The sequence below is a fragment of the Trypanosoma brucei genome, chromosome 8 (assembly GCF_000210295.1).
Source record: "Trypanosoma brucei gambiense DAL972 chromosome 8, complete sequence".
NCBI lineage: Eukaryota > Euglenozoa > Kinetoplastea > Trypanosomatida > Trypanosomatidae > Trypanosoma > Trypanosoma brucei.
In genome coordinates, this window is record NC_026741.1 from 52,070 (window position 1) to 78,078 (window position 26,009).

Consider the following 26,009-nt stretch of genomic DNA (forward strand, 5'->3'; position numbering starts at 1 on the left):
ACACAAACGATCCATGACTTAAACTCTCGCAAGAAACCCAGTTGTTTTCAAACCTTCATTAAAATTTCGTTGTGTTCACTTTGTGTGTGATATTTTCGTCTCATCGTACACGATTTGCTTAACTAATAATAACAACAAATCATCGACGAAAAAAAGGCGAAGCCGTGACAAATGTTAGGATGCCACCTGATGGTATGAACATGTGTTTCCGATGTAAACACAAACCTTATGCCAAGAACACAGCGTGCAACAATACATCGGTGCACTTCTCTTTAAACCAATCCGTGAACAAACAATCCGACATTGTAACATACATATATATGTATTTAGTGCATCCTCGAAAGCTTTCCCCGAACACCACCCACCTGAAAAAAAAAAAAGAGTATTAAAAGAATAAGAATGCATTTGTATACGGTAACGAAATGCAGGAACAGGTACGAACGGTGTCATTGCCGACTGGCAATCAATCCATGGCAAATATACAGTGGTAGCATCGTCAAAATTGTAAAAGGGAAAAGTTACGTCAAAAAAAAAAGAATATTTGGCACCAAGCATACTCTTGCATCCCCTTACAATCACGTCCACAGTGGCATTCCCACTGCTCAGTCTTTCCCACCCATTGTTTGACATCAACTTATTGCAAGTGGCCCTCATTTTTACCGTGCCGATGGCTCTACGCCTCTGGTCCCTTTACCTTAGGTGCCATGGTCACAATTCCATGACTTTGCGCTTTTGACTTTGCACGCAGTTCCATCGCTATGGCCTGAGTGTTTTTCTTGTGTGCGCGCTTTATTTCGATTGATTCCTTGGCTGAAACTGTGTGGTGCTTTGCTCCTTGGGCGCGCATTTTAGCCTCGCGTCGACCCTGGTTGACACGATTCTTGTCGCCACCTCTAGTAATTTTTGCTGAATGTCCCATCACAGCAATGATACGCCCCTAGGTATGTGCTTACGGGTAGTGGTGAGGTAAACCCTTGGAGACACAAAATACAGGCATTTGGTGAGAGAGAAATAGCCCTGGAGTACTGTTATGTTTTGTTCGGAATACACAAGGTTTCGCGCACAAAATGGGAAGTACTGCCCAGAAAAACGGACAACTTACACGAACTTCCAGGGGAAGATGTGGGAGAGGTGCGTTTACAAATCTTAAGTGATGAACACAAAGCAATTAGTTCATCTCACTTTCGCCACGGCGAATAGCACGGCTTGCCTTCAGCTCCCTTCGTCGTGCATCCACCTGTAGTTCATGTTGGTATTCAGCCCACTGGGAGCGCTCCAGAAATCTCTGCTTCTCCAAGTAACTGTCGTCCTGGCGCTGTTGCCTGAAGCTCTGGAGGGAAACACCTTCCTCTTGCAACTCCTTCGTAAGGTACCGTTCCCACTGCGCATGTGACTTTTGGATGAGACCTGAAGAGGTTGACATCGTGCGCACGCCAGAAGAATCTCCCATTGCGGACTTCTTTTCCCCTGCCGCAACCCAGTGAGCGTGTCGCTCACGCTTACGACGGTGTACCACTATGCCACTGCGGTCGAGTTGTGCACATTCACTATGCACTACAGGTCTGAAGTGTTGCGGTTGCGATGCTTCGGTCGAGCCTTCACCTAAAGGAGCTTTGAGTTTGCGGAAGAAGATTGGGTTCGCTACGGCCAACACTTCATCGAAGCTCTGCGAACGCGCTAGGGCATCTGAACTCGACAGAACTGAGAGAAGCCGCTGGAACAGGAGAGCGTTGGAGAAAGTGGACAGAATTACACCGTCATCCGGGTCCAATGTACCTTTCCGCATAGAGAAAGGCTCTGCAATTTTTCCGTCATGCAAAGGCACCGTGTTTCCGACCTTGCGCTGTGAAAGTAACCTCCGGAGTCGCTGTTCCCGTTCCAAGCGTTCCGTTGCTACCGCATCACCACAATCCCCTCCTGTTTCCCTTATGCGGTCAGTGATGGAACAAGTAGAGGAGATGAAGGACACGGAGTCTGAAGAGGAACTGCGGTTGGATTGTGTAGAAGCCGAATCATCACCATTGTCACTACCGGAACTGTTTGCAACATCGGTTGAAGTTGAAGAAGAGCTGGAACTCATAATCCGCTAACAAAGTAATGGGTATTCAATAAGGAGTTGACTAAATTTCTTCCCAAATGCAAGTTCTCCCCTGCCTTTTTTTCGCCTCCGCCTCGGCCTTCCTGTCCACTAAGTTTAATAACAGCTATAGAAGCTTTGCACAGTTCCAGAAGTTGATATTCGGTATTGTTCCTTCCTTGTGAGTGCTACATCAAAAGGGAGCGGAAGCAAATGTGAGTTCAACAAACAGTACAAGGGTGGATGTTTTTCCCCCTTCATTTGTATGAAACAAGTAACGCTATTACTGCGATTGAAAAGGGACACATTGTGTTCGGAAAAGAATATATATATATATAATAACGTAACCATCCGCCTGAACGAAAATAAAAGAAACCGGATAACTTGCCGACACCCAGTCGCCCAACAGAAGTGTCACATGCAATTCGTATGGGGATGTTTGCCCGTTATTTTCGATAAGTCCATTGAGCATAATGTCCCTCAGCGATTACAAGGTGAAGAACATCACGAAGACTCTAACAGGTTGCCACAAGCTCCAACACAATCATTTCATGTATTTGCCGCATCCTCGTACATGAAAACTCCCAGCATACGACCTTTTTTCTTTTTGCCCACCCAGTTATTGCGAATGAAACCCTCAACAATCGAATTTTTTTTACCTCCCAGGCACACCTACCCTTAACTTCAGGGTGCTGTGAGGTTAGCGACGAATAAAGAAAATGCTTTGAAAGCGTCAGTAACTTGTAATACGTAGTATAACGCACATTACGTTTTCATTTTTCTTTCTAACGTTCTTAGGATATGCTGCAGAAGTAAAGTAATAAAGAAAGGGAAGAGTTCAAATTCTAAACGTGGTTGAACTACCACATGCATGTAGAGGAAAGTCGAAAACCAAAGGAAATGAAAGTGTCAAAACTATCAATACGTCTATAGCAGAAAGAGAAAAGGGAGTAATTTTAGCACAATGTTTACTTCCTCCTCACCCTACGTTCTCCACTTGACGGCTTCACGAATACAAAATCGGTAATATCTGAGGATGGAGTCAGCTCGCTGAAGCTACTTAAATAACCGTTTTCTTTCTTTCGATCGAAGTTCTGTATGTCTTCCGACTACTTACGTCGAATAATCACTAAAGTAGTGCATCTGTTACTCAGACACGCGCTCAATTAGATCAATGTTTTATCCGAACCATCTCTAACTTGCCAAAAAATGACAAAAAACACGCACATACAGAAAAAAAAAAAAGTAAAGTACACAATAAATGTATGCATATGTTTTCATTGCTCTATTATTACTATTTGTTTATTAACCCAAACTCCGTGAGTTTCTTCCTTCCACAAATGACCCCTCTATAAGCAATCTCTTCTTTTCTTTTTTTTTTGTATCGCCAGTTAGACCGTTTTCATAATCTATAAGAATCCCCATGTATGTGAGTGTTCTCAAAACTGTGTGCCAACCCCCACACGCTGCTTTTCATTGAGTGTGAGGAACGATGACACAATAACTGTTACCACACTATTTAACTCTTCCAAAATACCAACTGCAACGGCGCCCAAACTATTTCCTCTACTGCTCGTACCGCCGCTGGCATTAAAAGAAACCGGCCTCCCCCCTTGTGTTATGCCATCCCTTGTGTTCTTACTGGCAAGCGCTGTAACTACTTGAAGTCCTTTAGCCACACGTTTTGAAAGGAGTGCCAACTGTTTAACAAGACTACTTCGTGTTTGTAGAATAAATTCAAACGTATTGCGTACTTGTTTTAGGTAGGCTTCGTCGTTAGCGGAAGGATTCGTTTGCCCAGTGAGAATGTTTATGTCGCCGAACAGTTGGAGATTCTTGAGCACACCGAAGAGTGGATCCTCAACAGAAGGTTTGTTTTCTGAAGAATTTCTCGTAGTTGCATCCACAATGGAACCAACAACGGTGTTAAGGGCATTTCCAGGGGTTTCATCCATTTGCTTCGCTGTAATGGTGCCACTTGGTGTGGGGTGGAAATCACCAGTCTCAACACCACTGGCGGCATTCATAAAGTTCACAGATGACAGGAGAATAGGCAAGGTTTTCTTCAGGAAGGAGAAATTTTCGGCAGTTTCACCCTCATCTCGCGCAAGCAGCATAAGTTTGTCATATATAGGATCATTTGTTGATCCTGCCAACGGGTGCTGCAGGTACGCGAGTAACTGCTCATACACATCCGGATCGCAATCACGCAGGGACTGCAAGTAACGTGAAAGAGGCCCATTGCGCTCAAGAAGTGCAGACTTGGTGCCTTCATCATCGCTAATGTAGAACTTGTCGGGATTGTTCAACATTGTCGCGTTTAAAAGGGCAATCAAATGAGGATCAACAACTTTGTCTGCTAGCTTGCGGCGGAAGCCATTTAGCAGTACTGCCATATCTCGTTCTTCCTCTTCTTTGCGTCGAAGTGTGTACTCCATGGAACTCAGTAGTGTCCCTAACAGCTCATTCTTCTTTCGTAGTTCTTCCAGTTCGTTGCTTAATGCGACACCACCGTCACGGGACGAACAAAACTTATAAGCGTCCGTGACGCCTTTAGTTTGCAATCCCTGTGCTGTCGCTCTGTGTAAGCGATCATATTCCCCGCGGACATGCTCTAATTCCAACGATTTGTCCCTCAGTTGCCTCTCCAAGTGCAATTTCTCTGAGTTCCTGGCCGCCAACTGTTGTTCCACATCTGCCTTCTCTTTAATCTTCTCAGAGACGTCCGCACGCGCTTTTGAGGCTTCCGTTGCCGCGTTGTTCAGGTCATTTCGGGTCATGTTAAACTGTCTTTCAGCGCCATCGGCACGGGCGTTCGCGTCGGCCAATTCCTTGTTGAGTCGTTTCACTTCGCTCTCCAGCTCCTTTATGCGAGTGCTTGATGACACGATTTCAACCTCCTTTTCTTTTTCTAAATCATCTACACTTACTAGCCTTAAACGCAACTCCTGCGCTTCGTTACGCGCGGCTTGAAGCTCTTCTTGTAACTTTGTAACGGTCACTCCAGCGACAGCCACGCGGGTTGCGAGTTTGCTGTTTTCAAAACTCAGTAAACATTTGGCATCCTCCACATTTTTTTCTTGTTCATGCGGACCCATCGCCGGTGTCGACTGCGATGGCACGTAGTAACCAGCAACATCCCATATGTGAGCCACACTATCATTTCCAATCGTCCATGCGCGGACTGTTTCCGCAACATAAACCCGCGCCGCCCCGTAGATAAAGGCGTCGTGGGCGCCATTCACACGGATTAGCACTTCGTATGTGTGAGCATTAACTACGGCAACCACTCTGCAGTGTGTTGTTACCAGCACTTTCCCAGTGATTGCCTGCAACGACGTGACAGCTTCCTTTCCAATCAATACCCGGCTCTTCAGAGTAAACAATACAGGTTCCAATGACCTCCTTTCCTCGGATTCCGCATCCAATGAATACACACTAATGCAACCACTCCTACGTCCCACCCAAAGGGTTGAGGTTGTAGGTTCGACGAGGAGGCGTGTAACGTCAGAGTTGTCCTTCAAGTGTTCGACCACCATCTCGCCACTATAAGGATCCCACACTCGAAGCGACCCATCGCCATGTCCGCTAATAATCAAACCAGCAAAAACTGTCACATCTCCAGCAGGGCTTGAGGAGGTGCAAGCCATCATCTGAGCTTTACTACTTGGATTCCATTGGACTATTCTACCTGTTTCAGAGGCACCGATGACCGAATGCCCATCAAAGATTAATGCTGTTATGGGCGCTGCAGTGCCTGTACCCATAATTGCAATTTGACGTTTCCACCGTCTCCTGGTGGCTTCAAATATGTGAACGACACCTTCAGAACTTCCTGCCCACAATTCATGGTTTACCAATACCATACACTTGAAGTGCACGCGATTGTTGCCTTCGGCAACGGCAATGCGCTCCAACAGTTGGCCGTCTTGTGCATTGTGCACAGCGACACCACCTTTCAGTTCGGCCACCCAAACAACTTTACCGACAACACAACAGCAACGAGCATTGCATTCGAACGTCCCTACGGGTGCAAGAGGGAACGTTGCCGTGGAATCACCTCCACCAGCCTTTTTGGGACCCATCGCTATTTGATTGCACGCCTTTAGAACCCTCCACCGACCCTCGGTTTAAACAACTTTTTTACCGTCGCCGTAACGCTCTTCCCTTTCTCACTTGGTCACTTATGAACATACGAAAATAAAAAGCGATGTGGTTCAAGGGAGGAGACTAGTACATACGACAGTGTGTTGCAAAGAAACATGATACGACGATGCCCAAGGGCAGAACAACAACAAGAAAGGCAAATAAACAACAGTGCAGCGTGATGGCGTGTAAGTTCACACTCTTCAAACTGTAGAGTTCTGTCCTCAGTTTTCTGACCCCATTGTTAAGTGACCCGTTTTGTCAAATCTTTCACAGCCTCCTTTTAGAAGTTAATGGTTCATATAGTGCTTAAGAACTGCAAAGATTAACACCATGTTGCTTCTCACACCTTCAACACTGACCCACAGCCCGGGTGTACTTGTATGACAGGATAGTGGTAATACTTTCGCATGGAACCATCATATTGAGGCACCATGCGCAGTCTGCCAGTGACGAGGAACCACTCACCGTCACGGAGTTGCTCTTTCACCCTCGAACTATAATCGCTATCAAACACACGAACTGTATGAAAGTCCTTATCCGGGTCCCCAGGAGAGGGTCCCTCGAAGTCTGTGATGAGTGTAAACTGGAGAACTTTGTCTTCAAATACAAACCCTTCCTGAATGTTTTGCACCACGCCCAACATAACACAATGATTGACACAACGCCAATGTGCAGCCACTTCACCCTCCTCAGGTGCGTTCGGCGCGACATCAAGATGATATTGCGGGGCTTGCGGGAGTATTGTTTCTTGACTGTGAACATATTGTGTTCCCATGGCTGATCTGCCAGTTTCCTCCTCAGTATGGGAAAAACCCACACTTCCAACACCTGCTGTAGTGGCGCCACCCTGCAGCACTGGTTGAGCACTGGCGCCGCCAGAACTTGAAGATGATGTCGGCATCTCCATGTTGTGCTTCGCCTGGTAATGGTGTTGAAGGGCGGCTTCCAACCGAAATGTTTTCTGACAAATCGTACAGACAAATGTTTTTTTGTCCGCGTTCTCGTCGGAAAGGGCATTTCCAGAAGCAGAATTAGCAGCAGTGGTAGTAGTATTAACGACATGAGAGGCAGCACCTACTGGAGTTCCAACGAGCCCTATGCCACCCACGGGTGAAAACGGTATTCCGGGAAAGCTTGAATGCGTTGGTGAGGTTGATGCGGCCTCCGTACCGGACGTCGAAGATGACGGTGGCGGTGATGTTGGTTGCGACATTGCCCCTTGCGGTTTGTTTTTTATTTCTTCAGGGTTTACTTCCTCCAACTTACCCCCCTTGTTCATCATAGCCTTTGCCTTCCCTGCGTGCTTGGTCATAATGTGATGATTTAAGGCATTTATAAGACGAAAAGCCTTACCGCACTCACCGCACTGAAAGGAGGGAGTGTCTGGTGTGGAAGCCAAAAGACATTTTGTAGCTCCATAGTAACGTATGGACGAGACATGAGGTGATGCGTAAGTCGACAAGCCACGCTGCGACAACACAAGTGGTAAAAACCGCGAAATATGTGAAGTAACACGCTTCATGCACCGCTAGGGAGAATAGAGTTCTTCACCAGTCGTTTACTATTTTTGTATTCCTTGCCCTACTAATTCTACCAATTGCCTTTTCCCTTCTGTAGCCTTGTAGCTTCAGTTTCCCTTGCACCGCTAAGTTCCGCGCAATAGAAAAAGAGAACTACGGGACATAGATAAGACATCAAGTAAAAAAGTGTGAACGTGAAGTATATCAAACCACGAATGAAATTTATTATTTTTTTTTCGCTTTTCCTGCTGGGACAGCAGTTCGACAATCTCCAGGTAACGATAAAATGTAGTAATGATTTAATAACTTATGGGGTAGAAGACGTTTTTACGGCGCCAGACATCCAACACAGCTTGTAGAAAACGTTGGATGACATCGTGACTGCGTTCTCTTTCTTCCGCCAAAGAGATTACAGAGCCCACAGCCTCACCATTTCTGGAACCACCAGCAGAAAGCTGGGGAATAATAGCGGGCAAACCACTAATAATTTGTGAGCACTCCAAATCAATTGCCGCCGCCAAAACCGAACATTTTCCCCCCATATCAGCAAATACGTTATCAACGTACCTGCCCTCAACTAAGTACCGAAGCAGGCAAGAGAACCATGGCTGCTCCGGCGCCGGCTCCCCTTGTTTTATCCAATAAGCCGTTATGGATGTCACACGGCGATTTTCAATGAGTGTGATAATGTCCACACGTGTGCACGACTGTAATAACCACGCTATTAATGAAGGGGGAAGAGCTGCATGTTTAGAGAAGGTCTCCTCCGATGCAAGGATGTCCGCTAATGTGATCGCAACGCGCGTTTCAAACTTAGGCATGTTAAAAAGCCAACCGAGAGATTGCAGACGCACACATTCCTCGCGCACTGTTTTGGATGCCCCGGCGCAGGGACGTCTGTTTTCACCATCGATCATCACCGTTCCGTCCGCTATGGCTTTGGTAGTGTCCAGCGTAAAAACAGCAGCAGTTTCCCTGCATTCGCGAGTTCGCTTTGACTCCACCGTGTCCACGTTATCGCCAAAGTTCAGAGGGTTAGTCTCCCATGGAGCCTTATGCGCCAAAATATCCCACGAGTGCTCAACAAAGAATCCCGCCATGGATCTTAAGATGAAATTAACGGGGTCTGCGCTTGCCGAATCGGTCAGAACACCGGCTTCCTTTAGTGTTGTCGTGCGCGAGCAGACAGATCCCACAGCCGCCGTGGTGAAGGATATGTAATCCCCCTCGCGCTTCAAGTATTTACCTAACCGACTACCTGACGAGGAAACCAATAATGTAAAGTGATGGCAAGCAATATCCCTCTGAACGCGCATTGCTGAACCCGTGATCTTCATTTCGTCGAGAAATAAATCGTGTCTCTTCGTCGTTGTGATTCGCTCGGGGCCGATTCCGAATTCTCGGCAAAGGTGCCAGCGTAACAGCTGAATAGATCGCTTCGGTTCATAAGTGTCACGATGAGTGAACACAGAAAAACTGACATTTCCCAAATCATGGTAAACTGCACCACCACCGGAATTGCGGCGCGCAATGCTCACGCCATCGTGATGTGCTGCTCGCAGAGCAACTTCAGAGAATATGTTTTGGTTGCGCCCGACAACCACACAAGGTTTGTTAACGTACATGAGGAGAAGGGCCTCCTGCCGCCGTAGAACGACACCACGCAGAAGTGCCTCCTCAGTGGCGAGATTGTCATAAATGACATCCGAGTTCGATATGAGTGCCACGCTTCGCTGTTTGTCCGATAGCAGCCGGTCAGAACGAATTGAAGCGCCGTGGCGGTTCACAAAATCCAATAGAGATATCGTGGGGCGCAGAAACAGTCTGGCAGCGCGCATTGCATCTGTATGCGCACCTCACCTCCTTCCTTCTACACACAACAAAAATAATGGGAATGTTAAACACACGAAGACAGACACATAAGCAAGATTTCTGGTACTCACAACCGATTAAATAATAGTAAGCAACATTTTTACTGTGAGGGGATTAGGTCAAACCGCGCAGCACACCACGCTCAAAAGATGGGCGAGTGTTTTCCTCATCGCTGGTTCATGCCGACGTGGAACAACAACAACGCATAAGTGGGTTTTTTTGCGTCATTGGATTTGACAGATCAAACAAGGAAGAGGGAGAGAGAAAAAAATGTCTGCAGGCAACGAAGAGTACAGGCATATCAATGAAAAAAAAAAGGAGGGAAGAAAAGTGTAAGACTGAGCACAACACAGCAACCACGGCAATTTATCACATATCGGATTTCGGTGCCTCCACCGGTGTTACATTTATAGGATCAACTTCTGTTGCGGTGTTACTCTGAGAGTGACGAAGAAGGAAGAGTGCCAAGTGATCTATTGGATTAGCGGGCCGAAGGCGGCAGAGATCCTCTAAACCTTCCGTCAATACGGCCATTACATGAGTCTCCAGATACTCCGGTACACTGAGTGGTTTTGGTAAATCATCAGAGGGGCCGGAACACATACCTTCCCTGTTTGGTGTGGGACCCCGCGTTTGATTCTGCACGTCCGTAGCGGGTGAGCCGGGTTCACCAAAAGATGCATGAACAGTGGCTTCACTCTTCCCCTCCATGTCTGTGGTACTATTCTCTTTTTAATTCTTCTCTTACCAGCACTACTCCAGTAGTGCAAATTTTTTTTTTTGTAAAAAAAAAAGATGATACAAGGAAAAAAACGGGTAGCCGTTGATTGACACACGGCTGGACTGTTTTGACACAGGTACCGCATCAACCGTAAAGTAGAGAACGAGAGGGTAGTTAAGGGTTAAGAGAATCAGTTAATCCGTTACACAAACAGCACACGGTTCCACTTTCATCATCGATGCGATGTGCGTTAGGACGTCTTTTCTTTCCTTCTTTCCTGTTTTTTTTTTAAAAGTCTCTCATTCAAATAATGCGAATGCCAACACAAATGTGTCAACCATACTTACTCCTTTGATGTGTATTTCATCATTTGGGCGCGTGGGTACAACACACAAACACACATATACACACAAGCATTGCCAATGCATTCTTTCTTCTCTCCCTGCCGTGTTTGCGATACCCTACGGTACTAGCATCAACCCTGCGTGAGAGTACCTGCCAAACAAATGCCAAGAAAAAATTACCGCACCATAATAACCTCAATCATACTCCGTCAGAAGTTTCAGACTCAATCCTTCGATAACAAAGCAGCCAAGAGCATCCATCAGAAGGATTTGAAGAAAGCGTTCGCGAAATTCCTTGGAGGGGAAAGCTACAATCTCGAACGATTGATTTAAGGTAGGATCCATTTCTGAGGCGAAGTAAAAGACAGCAAGAGCCAATACGACCAACGAGTAAAACATTGGTCTATTCTTTCTGATACTCTGCATGAAAGGCTCGCCCCTGTAATTAACAGCAAATGTGACACCACCAATAAGTGTGGTAAGTAAGAACATTGCCGAATTCAGTAAAGTTGGCTTGAACTCCCCTTCAGCACCCGCTTGCCTCATCGTTGCCACGCCCTCCGCATCTGCCTCCTCCACCAACCGCACGGTTTCCACCATGCTATATAAGTGCAAGCCAAACTGCATAAAAATGGTGCACATCATGTAAGGGTGGAACACCTTCGTGATCGGTCTCTGAGGACAGAGTGTGGGCATTGGTTGACTTTTCGACATGCACAGGAAGCAAACTGTGAGAATAATACCTGACAGAATCATTTGACTTTCACCGTGTTTCACACCATCCATTTGCAGCACGGACATTGAATACGCAGAAGTGAGACAGTTAAGAGCGAGAATCTTGTACATTTGCAGCGTTGTTACGAGTGTGCTACGACCGAGGCGGACAATATCGCAAACGGATGTCAGCGCCCTGGAGCGACACGTGAAGGGAGCGGCTATGGAAGCATCACCCAACTTAACTTGCGGTGCTCCTCCCATATCCGCATCGTCAGCGTTAAAAATGGACTCCATAAGAAAGTCAGAAGCGGGAGCATTCATCTCAGGTTGGGAAACAACCTTTCCTGCCTCTGCCGTTTCCCTCGACTTTTTGCTCTCCTCCAGTTGTTTGTTCCAGCGAGCGATCTGAACAATTTCCGCCTTGCGACGGGCTTGGGCCATTTTATGCCTTACCTGCTCCATGAACGGTGCATCAGCCGATGGAGCCGGAGGAACGACCGTCAACTTAAAACCCGGGGGAATTTTATGATCTTTGGGGACATCAGGTTCATTGTGTGGCTCATTAGAGTTATGCTCTCCGCTGCCTCCAACGTTTTGGGACGCGTCCATCGACGTGGCGTTGAGAACGGCTATGCCCGCATGCGCCTGCTTGAGGGCGCCAACATCATTTGTACCATCACCCGCCATAAGCACCATGTGCTCCCTTTGCTTAAGATCAGTAACAATATCTTCCTTATGCGTGGGTGCGCAACGGGCCCACACTGCTATGTGTTCGCTGTATTGCGCAATGAGGGTAGCCAAAGTCGTAGTTGGTATTGACTCCGCATTTACGCAGAGATCCCACTCATCATCCGAAGGAACTTTGTGCCGCCTTGTTTGTACAAATGTTTTCGCAAGGATGCTGCGACGATCAAGGTTTACCTCTTTCCCTGTAGCCGCGTCGGTCCATACAATACAATCATCGACTTCGTCCTCTCCATTGCCCTTTTTTTTCATACTGCTGGCAACAAGTTGTTGGCGACACTTTAGTATTGTTACGTCCCTTCCCACCGATATAGCCGTTTGTACGCTGTCGCCCGTAATAATAACACAACGGTGACTTCCACTCTGAAGCATTTCAATAGTGTCTTTGGCATCTTTCTTGAGTGGACACTGAAAAACAGCAAGTCCAGCAAATATCAAATTCTTCTCACAATCCTCTCGGTCCATGTTGTGAATGGCTTCCTTTGACCGCTCTTCCTCCTTAAGGGGACGATACGCAAGTGCGATAACGCGATAGCCCTTAATGGCGTGTGCATTAGCTACAGAATGAAAGTCCGGAGGTATGCTTTCACACAGTTGAGCAATGGCTTCCGGCGACCCCTTAGCCACAACATACTTTCCGTCCGGAGCACTTACAATACATGGCATACGCCTCAGGTTTGCCAGGAACGGAAACCTTACAAGTATTTTGTATTGTTTTTCGAAACCGCTGTTATTTTTTCGATTTTGGGACTTGCTTGAGCCAGAGGTTTCATTCTTACTACTACCGGTGGTACTTTTCCCTTTGATGTCCTCCTTTTGAGCCGGTGGGTCGTACACCACAGTGTCATCAATGTTTACCCTGTAGCCAAGGGCTCCGAGTGACGCCTTTTCCATAGCATCACCAGCGACTGTGTCCGTGCCCTCAAGTTGAAGTAGAGAGTGGCATGTGACTAGCACTAATTCGGCTTTGGGTGGAACTGTTTTGAGTGTATTCAAAAGTCCTTTGCCATCTGCCATGTCAACACCACTAAAGAGCATTTCATCTGTGGTGAGAGTCCCAGTCTTGTCAAAGCAACATGTGTCCACTTTGCCAGCATATGGAATGCGGAATGGTTCAGTACAGAATACGTTTTGTTTGACAAGACCAAGTAGGGCAGTGTTGACAGCCAGTGTAAGTTCCATAGGAAGCTCAGGTGGTACGACAGCGGTGATAATTTGAATGCACGCAAGAAAAAGCTTCCACCGATCGCGATTGGGGTCTTCGAGTCCACGCTTGAGGAGGTAGCCAGAAGCCATCAACGCAAAGACAAGAAGCAGTCCGATGAAACCAAAAGCCTCCCCATTGTTTTCACTGGCCCGTTCCTGGCTGTGAAGTATGGTGCGCAGAAGCTTTCCCTGTTTAGTTTCGAATCCCGTCTTGAGTACAACAGCCAAAGCTCTTCCGCGGTCTGTGTCGCTCTGGCCGTGCGGACCGTTACTGAGCAGTAGCTGTGTGCCTGAGTAAAGAAGATGACGCGCATGCTTCTTCATCTCCAGTGGAAGATTCGCAGCGTCAATTGCCTCTTTCAACTGCGGTGTCGACTCACCCGTAAGCATTGCCTCATTCACAATGCATGTGCCGCGGACCAAAATAACATCAGCAGGGCAAGGTGCGTTATTATCAACTACCATCAAATCCATTGGTAGAAGCTCTGTTGTTTTTACACTCACTTCCCTCCCTGCACGCAGTACCGTCACCTGGCGAACAGGCACTTCGGCCATGCTGCGCAATGTTTTCATATTTCTGATCCGTTGCATGACAATGGTGCATTCCATAGCCACCAGCATCACAGCGGTGAAGAGGGAATAGTACCAGTACTGATCCAGACACCAAAGAAGAACACAAAACATTTGAAACACAAAAAACGGTGCCAGCGCGTGGTCCACCAAAAGTGTTTGGAAGTCAGGTATTACCACCTCTGTCTCATTTCGCCCAAACATGTCAAGTTGCTTACTGCGGTCAGCGGTTGTAGCAAGTCCCTCCCATGCGAAATACATGGAGAGATTGTCCTTTGTTGGAAACCGAGGCTTCACAAATTGCTCCGTTACCGCATCCAATTTCCATTTGCGTTGCTGAAACACAAAGCAACACGGGTGATCACTCGATGCATGAACCAAAGGCACAATCTCTGACTCACCCTTGAATTCCTTTGTACAAACGTAAACATGCGTGGCAGTATCGACCTCCTTTGGGGGTACACAGTGGAACTGAACAAGTGATCGGAACCGCACAGACCATATCGTAAATAGTGAGAGCAGCCCGTGAAAAAATATTACGATAGGTATACAAACAGCGTGAAAGAAGTTGATGTACGTCCCGTGCACAAGGTATGTCGTGCGGTCCCACGCAATCTCCGGGTTGAGGTGCAACGTGAATATCACGGCATAGAGAGGTACGAATGGCCAGATAATTGGCCATGCCGACCAGTGCCGGTGGCGCAACAGCTTGATCTCTTTGATTATGGAATTTTTTGTTATCATTTCCGCTGATTCACACTCCAGTTTTCAAATCACAAGGTTTGGAAACCAGCTTATTTTCCCTCCGTTGTGATGGTATCCAAACAATCCCAAGTCACCCGTTTCAACAAACAGTGAATCAAGGTAAGAAGTGGGATAACACCTCCTTAGTGGGGTTCGCTTAAAGCAACTCCCTTTCACACCCCTCACTTCTTATTAAAAAATACCGTTAAAACTGTTCGCTCCTTTTCTGTTTCCTAATGATCTCTTTATTGGATGCGATAAGCTCACGCGACCTAAGAAAGAAATATAGCTCCTTCAGTTTGGAAAAAAAAATGTGTAGAGGCAGCGGTAAGCATTGCGGGAAAGGGTAGGAAGATAACAGCAGTGCTCAGTCGGGAGTAATAAAAGTTAACGGCACAAGTAGAAGTGTGTATGAGTAGAGCGACCCCACCAAAAATTAGGAAGACGAAGAACACAAACACACACGCATATTATATATATATATATATATATATATATATATTATCTTTGTGATACATCGATAGTGACAAGTCAATCAAATTGCACGGTCAGTGTGTCACGTAAGGAGAAAAAGAAAAGGAGAAACTTGCTTAACTTCCTCAAAACTCGTTTGTGATGCAGTTCCAAAGCACTAAACAAATACACGAAAACATTCTCATTTTGCGGACAAAGACGAGGTTGTTGGAACTGCTTCCACAACTTTCGGCTTCAGTGCACAAATGCGAACCAAGAAAGGATATCATCGTCTTTATCCTGCAAGAAATGACAACCGCTGCACATTAAAACAAAGAAAAACAGAGAGGAAATTGCGTACAGACCTCTTACCTCCGGCTCTTGCGACCGGTAATTAGAAAAAGTAAAAGGAAGGTGGGCGAGCGACTGAAAAAAAAAAAAAGTAATTTCTCTCCTCATCGCCTCAACCGCTAGTGAGCAGCATCGCAAGTCTCTTTACTTACAGCGGAGAAGCCGTGTGGCCTCTTCACTACCCGATGCAGCGGCTGCTTCCAACCATTCACGCGACTTTCCTCGCAGTTCAGCCACTGTATTATCATCACACACACCCACTGCCCTAGAAGCCGCCGCTTCTGCAGCCCGCCAAAGTAATTTCCCCACGTTCAACTGCGCCATCGTGTGTCCCAACTCTGCAGCACCACGGTACAACCTCAGTGCTTCACCCCAATCTGATGGTAGACATTTGCCACCTATTTCTACACCATCTTCATACATCACCCCGAGTTCGTACATCGCGGGAGCATAACCCGAATCGGCAGCACGTTCAACCCATGTGAGAGCTGCAGATAAATCAATTGGGACACCTACACCATCGCGCAGACAGAGACCCACTTGTAGCATCGCCCCGGCGTGTCGTGATGCTATGGCGCTGTCAAGAAGTTTCAAAGCATCATCTATGTCCCCGGGGGCGTTCTTCTGTTTCAGAAGAAACTCTGCCAGTGGCACCGTTACTAAAGAGAGTCCTGAGTCTTTTCCAGTGGGAGTGCAGTTGTTCATACAAAAGGACTTGAGGATTGACGCCGCGGCGGCTTCAGTGGAGGCTTCACAGGCCTGCACCAGCGCCAACACGTGCGGCCGCGGGGCAGCGGCAGCCGACAACGCCGATGAGGCGCGACTTGGCGGGGCAGCGGCTTTTCGCATCCGCCGGCGTCGTTGCAGCTCTGCCAGAACTTGTTGCACGTCGTTTTCAATAACAGATCTATCAGTTTGGTCCTTTGCATGCAGTAAATATCGAAGTTGCTCTTCCAGGCTTCCATGTTGTTGCGTTGGTACCGAAAAAGTTGTGGTGGAACTGTACAAATCTTTTGGTCTGGGCGCTCGAAGGCCTTCGGTTGGAGGTGAAGGTTTCAACACACGTGGTTGCAGCGTGGAAATGGATCTAATGTCCGTTTGCATTGAGGTACGATGTCCGGATATCTCTACAAGTAGCTTCCATACATTGTTTTTTTAAAAAAAAAGAAATTGAAAGCAGATTCATCTCGAGACTGATTACTTAAACGCACACGCAAGTAACAGTTGCAATAGATGATTGTTGAATTGAATAGCACCCTTAATAAATAGTACCCCATCCCAGTAATATGAACAGATGCCATACAAATGCGTTAAGTTGTCCCCCTACTTTTTTGCGTATTAAAAGTGAAGAATAAATTAAAGAATAAAGCGTGAGGGCAATCGAAAATATTAAATGAAACAGAGTGATCAGAGGCACACACACACACACACAAAAAAAAAAAAAAGGTAGTATATCCCTGCCGAGGTTGCACAAGTGTCTTCATAATGTTAGTAATGTAGATGCACAGGACATTTGTGATTACTTACACCAGATTCACTTGCCTTTAAGTAGCCACAACCGTTTCAACCTAAGAAGGGTGTTGGGGAGAGGGACAATTATACGTACCGACATGTGCTTTACACCATTACAATGCGAAAGCACCGCCATACACGCACATTATTCACTTTTTCCTCTTCAATTTTCCAAAATAATAAAACTCAACAAAATTTTTTTAAAAAAATCATAGCGCCAAAAGAGAAGGAAGTTTACGACAAGTTCAAGGTGGCAGTTGCGTACTGGTGTCAGCGACAAAATTTCCAGCACCAACACACCGTTACTTTCATATATGAAGTCATGAAGAATCAATTGTGATTGGAACCACCGCGTCACTGCATTTACCTCGCACTTTCGAGTACTACAGAGGGGAGACAACCTCTAACAAAAAAAAAACAAATGCTTCGGCGTAAAAATTATAAAAAAACAACATCTCGTCACAACACTCTGCAGAGGAGTGTATCTTCCAGAAGACACAACAGCGTCACTGCCATTACGAAAAGAAGAAAAGTGTCTGTGGTTAATCCTATGCAGTGAAGGTGATTAAAAAAAGAAAAAAACATCCTCACACTCAGCAACAGAACGTTTAAAATGTCATCGGTGAAAGATTCGGTGGAGAGTCCATAAATTTCATTTACTCAAACAACTGTGGATAATAAGAATTTTTATCTCCTGACACAACATATGCCACAAGAAATTGACCCTCACACTTTACAAATACAGTTACACACACAAAATAAAATTATCCCAGAGAGTCACCTCAATCGCAATAGCAACTGCGGTACCAAAAGATAAAACAAACGGCACACATTTGTTTGGATGCTAGGAAACGTTCACGAATCACTACCATTCAAAATTTAGTGAAAGGGAGTACGGCAAAAAGGATCCTCCGCAAGCTATACGGTATTAAGAAAAAAAAGTACCGAAGTTTAATTTCAAGCTGCGGTGGAATAAAAGGACGAATGAGCCACATAGAAATTAGGTACCGTCAATTCATCCGGAAGCAACGATATGCACTACGCATCGTCTTCACTCTCAGTTCTCAGTTGTATTTCGCGCAAATGGAGAGCGGAACCTTGTTGCGGCTACTACATTTTTGTTTATAAAAAAACGTGGCACAAAACCAAAATGGACAATGTCGTAGCACCAGATATGTAAAGGAGCTTTACAAAAGAATATATATATATATATGACAAAGCATCTCCCAACAAACGAGGGAAGGAAACACACTATTGCATTTCAAATGCAGGTTGGAAATAATAAAATGTGGTGTCACAGGACGTTTGAGAAGGTGTATGTCCATATTCACCTGTAAACAACCTGTTAAGCCGTAAGTTAATGCTGGCTATGTCAATAAAAAGGCAAGTCGCAGCGACTACCCGACACACCCACCAAGTTGCTACTCCCGTCGCAGCAAATATAAATAAATAACAATAAGGGGTAATAAAGTTACTACAAACGAATGTGAACGACTAAAGAATTACATGATGTTTCATAACCTCCATAACAACGCACAACTTCGACTAAGTGACGCGAACACTAGCTTACGGGGTGGAGAGAGCAGAAGCTTCCTTGATAATTTCATTGTTTCCGAAATAGCAAACTACACCGGAGCGTTGTGATAACTCCTGTTTCTTTCCAGCGCAGTGCACAGAAGAGGTGCTTGTCTCCGCCTCAGTAGCAACCACATCACTGCAATGCAGGAAATCTCTTACAATCGCCTTACCGCACGTCTCCACCGGCAATCCTCTAACGAACCATTTCGCAATCTTCTCAACTGCTCGTGTTTTCTCCCCCCTGTCTAATAAACCTGGCCTGTAGATGGACAACCGCGATAATTGAAGTTCCTCTACTGAAGCATCTGCTCGACCTTTCGTTTGTGGATAAAGAAAGCAAGAGTTCTTGTTAGCCAGTTGTGCGCTCACCTGCGCATAGTTAAGGAGGGTTGAACCACTAAATCTTTTTACTGCCTCTGCAAAGGCGACAACATAGTCATAATCGCAGCGTTTGAATTTGGTGGCACTCCCTGCATCACGGCGAGTGGTCCCAAGGCACATGGCAACGTACGTGTGGCCGCTGAATATATCGCGGTAACGCACCTCTGCGGAGCTCTGCGTCTTCCTATGAGTTTTGTCAGCATTCTCTCGTTGTTCCTCCCAGAAACGGCAGAAATCCTCCCAATCGAACGTTACGGTGTGCAGACGGGCCATTTGCTCTCTAGTTAATAATGAAGAAGCTTCCTTTTCAGTCTTGTTACCATTTATGCCCTCCAGCGAAAAACCGAAAAGTGCCGCAACATCTTCCGATGGGCAACTCCTTGTGAGGGCCACGACGCGAATAAACTCCTCACGCCGCAGAGCCTCAAACACCACACGGCGGCCAATCGCACCTGTTGCACCCGCCACTAGTAGAGACATCCACCAAAAAACGTGCGCTAAAAGTTAATCAAATTTAACAATAAGGAATTCAACACGTGAGTGGTCGGCAGCAGTTGCCCTCTGTCTGAGATAATGTACCTGTGACCTCCTTTGTCGCTGTGGAACCACCTAACAGTGAATTTAAAAAAAACAAAACGGAAAGATCGCTGTAAAAATCTGCGAACTAGGCAAACATATAAAACCAACTGACGTCGCCAGATTGCCGTAACATAGGAATGGCTGCCACAAAGTGGCGAAGTTAACAATGGCAACAACACGACTAGAAACATTACACGTCTTATGAATTACACCCTTCACTCCAACGTAGCGACTGATGTAAGTATGTTCTGCAGCTGCCAATCTCTCCGTTGCTTCCGTAAGGAATGCACAAGCGAAACGGTACTCCACCGTCCCTGCTCGACAATGATGCACGGAAACGGTTGTTTCTTACCAGCATCCACGACTTCAGTGGTTTTCAAACGTCCTATTACACGAACTATGCAGCCATCATCAAGGTAATTTTTTAGTGCCTCTGTGTAAGCCTCACTTCCGAGACATCTAACGGTGTACTGTTCCTTATTAATGTGCTTCTCAACCTCCTCTCCATTCGCGTTTGGAGCCGTGCGTGTAGACGATGGCAAACTTCCTGGAGACTTTGGTTGTGGCTCCGCTACCTTTTGAAAGTCAAGAACAGTACAAGTGAGTGTGAATTGGAACACGCTGCAACGGTCAAGAAATCCTACTTGTATGTCATGCATAGCCCCGACCATCGTCACCCTGTTCAAGGGACGGATAGCTAAACGCCTAAATGTCGAAGAGAACATATCCCAAGCTGCAGCGAATGTGTGAGAGCTATGACTAACAAGTCCCTCCCTTTAGTGTAATTAACAAAAGAGAGTGATTCATAAAAATTAAAAAAAGAAATCCAGTGACCCGCAAAAACTAATTATCTACACAGCTAATGTGGAGCAGGGCAAGTGAGTGCAGTGTGTGGGCTAGTGTTCGCATTTTTTTTTTTTCCTCAAAAGGTAGCTCACGCCACGTGTATGACGCTGATACTAGCAAACAGTAACTGCAAACAAAGAGCCGTTACGCATTTATGTAGATATAACAGTTTTTTCCTTTAGATTCATACACACGCAGTAACCGATGTTTATCTGCATCAAAGCTCCGTGAGTCGTCGAATCTTCATGATTTAGTTTTCCACACACCCTTTTATTTAAAAAGATGTGTGGAAAATCGCACTTGCAATACGTCGAACGCAGCAGTACCCTATTTACCACACACACACAAAAAAAAAAATCAGTGGTACAATTTTCACCTTTCCTGCTTCCCCTCCCCCTCGTAAAAACCCTCGAACGCACGCACTGGCAACAAATTTCCCGAAAAGATTACGGAAAAAGGAGAGTCACTGCAACCACTACTCTGCACCAAACATCAGATGTTGTTATCACTCACCCACTTTTCCTACGCGCCACTTCCATGTGGTGTTGCAGGTGCTATTACACGCCGGTTCATTTCTTCAATAGAACTGATCCTTTAGGGGGGGAAATAATAATAATAATAATAATACAGGAGGCAGATAAGGGCATGGATGATGATTTAGGAGAGGAAGAAGATATAATGTTATCCAGGCATAGTCGTAACTGGAACCCTGCAAACACGCACGCACATTTAGCGTAAGAAACTTACCAAAAAGAAAACCAAAAATCGGGGAAAGGGAACTTCAGCGACATTAACAACAAAGGCCTGACTAACGCTCCCCTCCATAAAGATACATCCGCACAATAATTAACAATTCAGGAGAATAACGGCAGATAACCACGTCAGCGTGAGGCTAACAGAGAATGCTGTTGATGTACCGTTGTGATTACATATCTGATGGCAGCATCAGTTTGTCTCCTGGCACTTCTTACTTCTTTGTTCCTCTTTTCTGCTACCATACACAAATTGAACTTCACCTTCCCTCACTTCTGAACAATATCTTCAACCACCGACATAATCAATCTACCCCTACACATCCATCCGCCCGACGGTTAGTCTTGTCTATTATCTATCGTTCAATGGTATCATTTCAAGCAAAATAATAATAAAAAAATAAATAAATGTGCACTGGTTATAATTTTAATGGACATCACCTCACGCGAGCCTCTTGATAATGTGCAACCCACTGTCAGTTTGAACAATAGGGCTTATATCGCCAATCTTGAGGGCCCGAACGGCATCTTCAAACGGCTTCATCATCTCCCCACTAGAAAAGAAACCCAAATCCCCTCCAGAAGCGTAACTTCCACAGTCACTGCGTTGTGAAGCCGCCTCTTCAAAACTCACCTCTCCAGAGGCAATGCGTTGCGACCACTTCTGCAGTTCCTTGATGGCGTCCTCGTATGTCACATCTGCAGTAGAATCTCCAGTACGACGCGAAACCGGATTGCGGCTGCCACTGAATTTCACCAGCAGGTGAGCTGCTCTCAGCTTGTCGGACATGAAGCGCTGATGTCGAAACCCTTAATTATTTGACCTCGGAAACGGTTCTCACATAATTAAATGTAATGTTAGAAGAAGATAGAAATTTTTGTAAACGGGGCCACCTTAACCGCATTGCTTCCACATTCTCCTCATGGCACAGATTATTAAATCCAGGGATGCACCACAACCTTTCACTACCATCAGTGTCATCACAATAAAGAGGTGTGTGAACGCTGGGAAAGGTGTGGGAAAATAATCACTCAAAAAATGATTGTTAACCAGAAAATATAAAATAGCTGTTAGAGTGTGTACACCAAAAGCATGACGTACCGTAGATGAAGTAATGTATATATATATATAGGTAGGTAGATAGATAACTCCTCCACGCCACCATTCAAGAAGGAACGGAGGTAATATGCTAACAAAAAAAGTGGAAAAAAACTTATCATTTGCGTATCAACAACTAGACATGAATACGCACACTGAATATCTATGAACACCTGGTTTCAAAGGACCCGCAAACACACAATAGGTAGTCCCACCTGAGTGCCATGCATAGAGTCAGTTCACCCTTCGGGGGCGATTGCATAAATACGCGATCGAACAGACGCGCAACCCAATGGCTAATGCCCGCGCCGCGAGCTCAACGGTTTCCGTGCAAACGTATACCGCGCCGTTTCCGCTATACCTGCTTACAAGGAAAGAAGCAAACATTAATGTGGAGTGATGCTGCTCTCGAGAGCGCTCGCCGAATCCGATCACACTCGGAGCATCCTTTTCACCCGTATCAGGGGACGAGTTTAGCATTAGTAGTGGAGACAGTGACCTCCATTCTTGGATCACCGGCGGAAGCGAATTAGCCTCGCCCTCACGCTGTTCATCCAAAAGAAAGTCACATTTTGCATTTTCCATAATGCTAAGAGCACAGCTCACTACTTCAACAAAATCATAGCTAAAACCAGTCGAACATGGAGTGCTAGAGCAAGTGCTGCAGAAACTATGAAGTGTTGGCGTCGTAACGCTGCTCACTTCCTTAACATCCGTCGACGCCAAGAACAGTAGTTCTTCCTTCACCACTCGCGGAACTCTCATCATGTTCCCGCGTTCAGTAAATATTGTTTGATACAATGATGTGGGACCCGTCATGTTAGTTAACGCTAGTAGCGACGTCGTGTCCATTACTAACAACGCACCCTTTACGCGTGCCGCATCTTCCGTGTTGGACAGGACTCGTCGGCGCAGAGTTGAAAACATAATGTATTGCGGCATGTATCTCTGGCGGAATTGCTCTACCATGCAAGAAATATTTTCAGCGTCATAGGTAAGGTTTTCCACGACCTCTTTCTTGACCGCACCTCCGTTATCATCATCCGAGGCTTCGAAATCCTCAACATCGTATGGACCCCAAGGATTCATTTTGTTTCCGTTGTCGATAAGTTTTTTTTCTGCCTCCCTATGCTCGGTGCCGACAAACTCCAGTGCCCTGTAGTATGCTAATGCCTTGATGTTGGGATTCACCCGCTGGGCGTCGAAGTTTTCAATCACCAGGTTCGCCACGTCAGTACACCGTGAAAGGGCCACATATGCTTGTCCCTCCTCAAAAATACCGGCGAAGTCAACATTCACATGCGAAAGAGACATGCCCTGTGACTTGTGTATAGTAATAGCATACGCCAACTGAAGAGGAATCTGAATGCTGCAACTAACATCAGAGTCGCCTTGACGCATTGTCCATCGATGTGGTTCAATTACCACCAACCGACCAGCAGCCGCACCACCACCATCTCCTGGCCCCTGCTTACCTTTGTGATCGAAGCGAACTACTGGTAGCATCATGTGGTCAGCCAAATGTTGCAAGTCATCCTTCGTCGAAGGATTTGCGGTCTGATGTAATTTGCTGCTAACGAAACTTTCGACGGTTCCAATACTACCATTCGCCAGACCGGCACTAAGATCCAGGTTAGCTAGAAGCATCACGCGGCAACCAGCTCGCACGGATACCGTGGAAGGCAAGTCAGATGGGAAATGACCCTCGCCACGGTGCGCCCCCTTGTAGCTGTAAATCTCTGTGTCGAGTTCACCAAACTTTTCTGTGTTTATGGCATCAACCTCAGAACGGCGCGCACGCAAGATGGTGAAACCATCCTGACGTTGTCGTCGTGTTCTACCCTTACTGTCCGTAATAATGTCAACAGCTTCAGCTCCTACCTCCCGTTTCAACTTCAGTTTCTCCTCATCGACAAACGATACAGTGGTAATGACCGATAATGAGCTTAACAACCCAAGAGACGGGGCAGTTAGGGCGCCAACACGAACTTCGTTAAGAAGCGAGAAGAATTCCTTATCCTTCTGCCTGAATTGATGAGACAACGTGCACACCAGCGGGTTGACGCGGGGCCATGACTTCGCTTCAAAACACAGGCGAGTTTCTTGTTTAGGGCTGTGCTTATTTACCGGTGGAAGCTGCAGAAAATCACCGGATAGCACCAACTGAATACCACCAAAGGGCTTTCGACACCCTCGAATGTGCCGTGCGACGTACTCCAACATGTCAAAGAACCATGCATCCAACATAGATACCTCATCCACAACGAGCACGCGGCACTTTCTCCAATTAGCCCTAGCTTTCTTTCGTCCAAGAACATTTCTATATACCATTTGATGTGTGCTGGTATGTTGGTCAACGAAGCCACATCCTGAAAAACTGTGCAGTGTCGTCCCACCCAAATTAAGTGCCGCTAACCCGGTCGTTGCGGTGACGAAGGTGGTGGAAAGTGGTAGTGCAGCAATGATTGCACGAAGGAGGTGGGACTTGCCCGTACCTGCACCACCAGTAAGAAATACGGAGCGGCGGTGGTTTACGACAATATCAAAGATACGCTCTTGTTCGTGAGACAGCTCCCATTCCGGCACTTGTGTGACAGCTTGTTGGGCCTGTTGTTTTGGGGTGCAATTAGACGAAGACGAGTCAAGTAAAAGCTTTCCTCTCTGTTTCGACGCTGCAGTGGTGGTGTTGTTGACGTTCTCCGAAGCTCCGCATCCCCCATCATCGTTCTGCTGCGAAATTCCGGCGGATTTCGATGCTGGTGGAGAATGCTTATTAACGGTAACGTGATTCAGGTTCAGTTTACTAGAATCAACTCGCTCTTCCATGTCGCAGGAATGCAACGCCAAATCAGATTGTGCTCCGTTGTTTTCTGCGGGCCCTTGAGCATCTTCCGTGCGCAAACGAGACAGAACCTCAGCCTGGCTAGCTTGAGACAAGTCGTCACGTTGCCGCTTCGTCATAATAACCACATTGTTGTCACTGGCTGCGTTGCTGTCACCGCTCATCTCCAACTGAGAGCTGGTGGCAGGTAACTGTTGCTCTTCGATATAACCAGCAGACGCCTGACCTTGAAGAATTTCAGATGCGGTTTCCCCCTCGGAAGGGGAAGTAGTTGTGGGATGTATGGCAGATTGGGTGAGGGGACAACCAGACGACCGAAGCTTCGCAACTGTACGCAGGTTCTGGCGACTTCGTAGCGGCCCATCCCACATCTGAGAAAAATTCCACAAACCCTAAACTTTATGTCCGCACGGAGGAATCCTTATGTGAAGATAATATGAAGGTTGGGTAAAGAATGCTCATTCAGGTGGCCATTACTCCCCCTTCCACTTACCAAGTAGAAATGTTCGTGACAGTGCTACCGAATTTTGATAACATAAATAGGGTTTACCTCTCGAAATTGTTCAACCAAATCGTTCTAAAGGATAACTCCTTCTGTTTCTCCTTTAAGCCATGCATTAAAGTTTACTGCAACCCAATAAAAAGGCGAATCACCAAGCGGTTACAACAAATGAAAAATAAATGTGGGATAAGACCGTCGTACCTGCACGAAAAATATGATAACTCACATGCCTGTCAAAACGATGGTTGGCATCTCAACACGTGTCACAAACATCCCTGAGAGAGTGCTTTAAAGGTTTAACCAAAGAAGAAAACAAACGCAAAAAAAAAAAAAAAATGGGGTCCATTACAAAAATAAGATAACAATGGGGTAGAGCGAGTGGTCTTCCCCCAAACTCCTTTAGCATATGTACGCACTGTAGCATGTCGAAGGAGCAAGACATAAGTTGCA

The 26,009-nt window shown here is 46.2% G+C and overlaps 14 protein-coding genes across 14 annotated transcripts; 2 read left to right on the forward strand and 12 right to left on the reverse strand.

Moving 5' to 3' along the window:
- Window positions 1–174: 174 nt before the first annotated feature.
- TbgDal_VIII180 (T. brucei spp.-specific protein) lies at window positions 175–654 on the reverse strand (the record flags this gene model as incomplete). Its single annotated transcript, XM_011777040.1, has 1 exon — window positions 175–654. The coding sequence occupies one exon, from the start codon at window positions 652–654 to the stop codon at window positions 175–177; it is 480 nt and encodes a 159-aa protein (XP_011775342.1).
- Window positions 655–1,168: 514 nt separating this feature from the next.
- TbgDal_VIII190 (hypothetical protein, conserved) lies at window positions 1,169–2,080 on the reverse strand (the record flags this gene model as incomplete). The annotated part of the gene is made up of 1 exon (XM_011777041.1): window positions 1,169–2,080. One exon carries the CDS (start codon window positions 2,078–2,080, stop codon window positions 1,169–1,171), a length of 912 nt encoding a protein of 303 aa, XP_011775343.1.
- A 262-nt stretch (window positions 2,081–2,342) lies between these two features.
- Window positions 2,343–2,759, forward strand: TbgDal_VIII200 (hypothetical protein, unlikely; the record flags this gene model as incomplete). The annotated part of the gene is made up of 1 exon (XM_011777042.1): window positions 2,343–2,759. The coding sequence occupies one exon, from the start codon at window positions 2,343–2,345 to the stop codon at window positions 2,757–2,759; it is 417 nt and encodes a 138-aa protein (XP_011775344.1).
- Window positions 2,760–3,516: 757 nt separating this feature from the next.
- Window positions 3,517–6,162, reverse strand: TbgDal_VIII210 (hypothetical protein, conserved; the record flags this gene model as incomplete). Its single annotated transcript, XM_011777043.1, has 1 exon — window positions 3,517–6,162. The coding sequence occupies one exon, from the start codon at window positions 6,160–6,162 to the stop codon at window positions 3,517–3,519; it is 2,646 nt and encodes an 881-aa protein (XP_011775345.1).
- A 404-nt stretch (window positions 6,163–6,566) lies between these two features.
- TbgDal_VIII220 (RNA-editing complex protein MP42, putative) lies at window positions 6,567–7,748 on the reverse strand (the record flags this gene model as incomplete). Its single annotated transcript, XM_011777044.1, has 1 exon — window positions 6,567–7,748. The coding sequence occupies one exon, from the start codon at window positions 7,746–7,748 to the stop codon at window positions 6,567–6,569; it is 1,182 nt and encodes a 393-aa protein (XP_011775346.1).
- A 297-nt stretch (window positions 7,749–8,045) lies between these two features.
- TbgDal_VIII230 (lipoate biosynthesis protein, putative) lies at window positions 8,046–9,584 on the reverse strand (the record flags this gene model as incomplete). The annotated part of the gene is made up of 1 exon (XM_011777045.1): window positions 8,046–9,584. The coding sequence occupies one exon, from the start codon at window positions 9,582–9,584 to the stop codon at window positions 8,046–8,048; it is 1,539 nt and encodes a 512-aa protein (XP_011775347.1).
- Window positions 9,585–9,987: 403 nt separating this feature from the next.
- TbgDal_VIII240 (hypothetical protein, conserved) lies at window positions 9,988–10,329 on the reverse strand (the record flags this gene model as incomplete). Its single annotated transcript, XM_011777046.1, has 1 exon — window positions 9,988–10,329. One exon carries the CDS (start codon window positions 10,327–10,329, stop codon window positions 9,988–9,990), a length of 342 nt encoding a protein of 113 aa, XP_011775348.1.
- Window positions 10,330–10,878: 549 nt separating this feature from the next.
- Window positions 10,879–14,664, reverse strand: TbgDal_VIII250 (cation-transporting ATPase, putative; the record flags this gene model as incomplete). Its single annotated transcript, XM_011777047.1, has 1 exon — window positions 10,879–14,664. The coding sequence occupies one exon, from the start codon at window positions 14,662–14,664 to the stop codon at window positions 10,879–10,881; it is 3,786 nt and encodes a 1,261-aa protein (XP_011775349.1).
- Window positions 14,665–15,612: 948 nt separating this feature from the next.
- On the reverse strand, window positions 15,613–16,572 carry TbgDal_VIII260 (hypothetical protein, conserved; the record flags this gene model as incomplete). Its single annotated transcript, XM_011777048.1, has 1 exon — window positions 15,613–16,572. One exon carries the CDS (start codon window positions 16,570–16,572, stop codon window positions 15,613–15,615), a length of 960 nt encoding a protein of 319 aa, XP_011775350.1.
- Window positions 16,573–18,546: 1,974 nt separating this feature from the next.
- On the reverse strand, window positions 18,547–19,419 carry TbgDal_VIII270 (hypothetical protein, conserved; the record flags this gene model as incomplete). The annotated part of the gene is made up of 1 exon (XM_011777049.1): window positions 18,547–19,419. One exon carries the CDS (start codon window positions 19,417–19,419, stop codon window positions 18,547–18,549), a length of 873 nt encoding a protein of 290 aa, XP_011775351.1.
- A 314-nt stretch (window positions 19,420–19,733) lies between these two features.
- On the reverse strand, window positions 19,734–20,243 carry TbgDal_VIII280 (conserved hypothetical protein, conserved; the record flags this gene model as incomplete). Its single annotated transcript, XM_011777050.1, has 1 exon — window positions 19,734–20,243. One exon carries the CDS (start codon window positions 20,241–20,243, stop codon window positions 19,734–19,736), a length of 510 nt encoding a protein of 169 aa, XP_011775352.1.
- Window positions 20,244–20,646: 403 nt separating this feature from the next.
- TbgDal_VIII290 (hypothetical protein, unlikely) lies at window positions 20,647–21,102 on the forward strand (the record flags this gene model as incomplete). The annotated part of the gene is made up of 1 exon (XM_011777051.1): window positions 20,647–21,102. The coding sequence occupies one exon, from the start codon at window positions 20,647–20,649 to the stop codon at window positions 21,100–21,102; it is 456 nt and encodes a 151-aa protein (XP_011775353.1).
- Window positions 21,103–21,558: 456 nt separating this feature from the next.
- Window positions 21,559–21,906, reverse strand: TbgDal_VIII300 (PPIase, putative; the record flags this gene model as incomplete). Its single annotated transcript, XM_011777052.1, has 1 exon — window positions 21,559–21,906. One exon carries the CDS (start codon window positions 21,904–21,906, stop codon window positions 21,559–21,561), a length of 348 nt encoding a protein of 115 aa, XP_011775354.1.
- A 543-nt stretch (window positions 21,907–22,449) lies between these two features.
- On the reverse strand, window positions 22,450–25,428 carry TbgDal_VIII310 (DNA repair and recombination helicase protein PIF1, putative; the record flags this gene model as incomplete). The annotated part of the gene is made up of 1 exon (XM_011777053.1): window positions 22,450–25,428. One exon carries the CDS (start codon window positions 25,426–25,428, stop codon window positions 22,450–22,452), a length of 2,979 nt encoding a protein of 992 aa, XP_011775355.1.
- Between the last annotated feature and the right edge of the window lie 581 nt (window positions 25,429–26,009).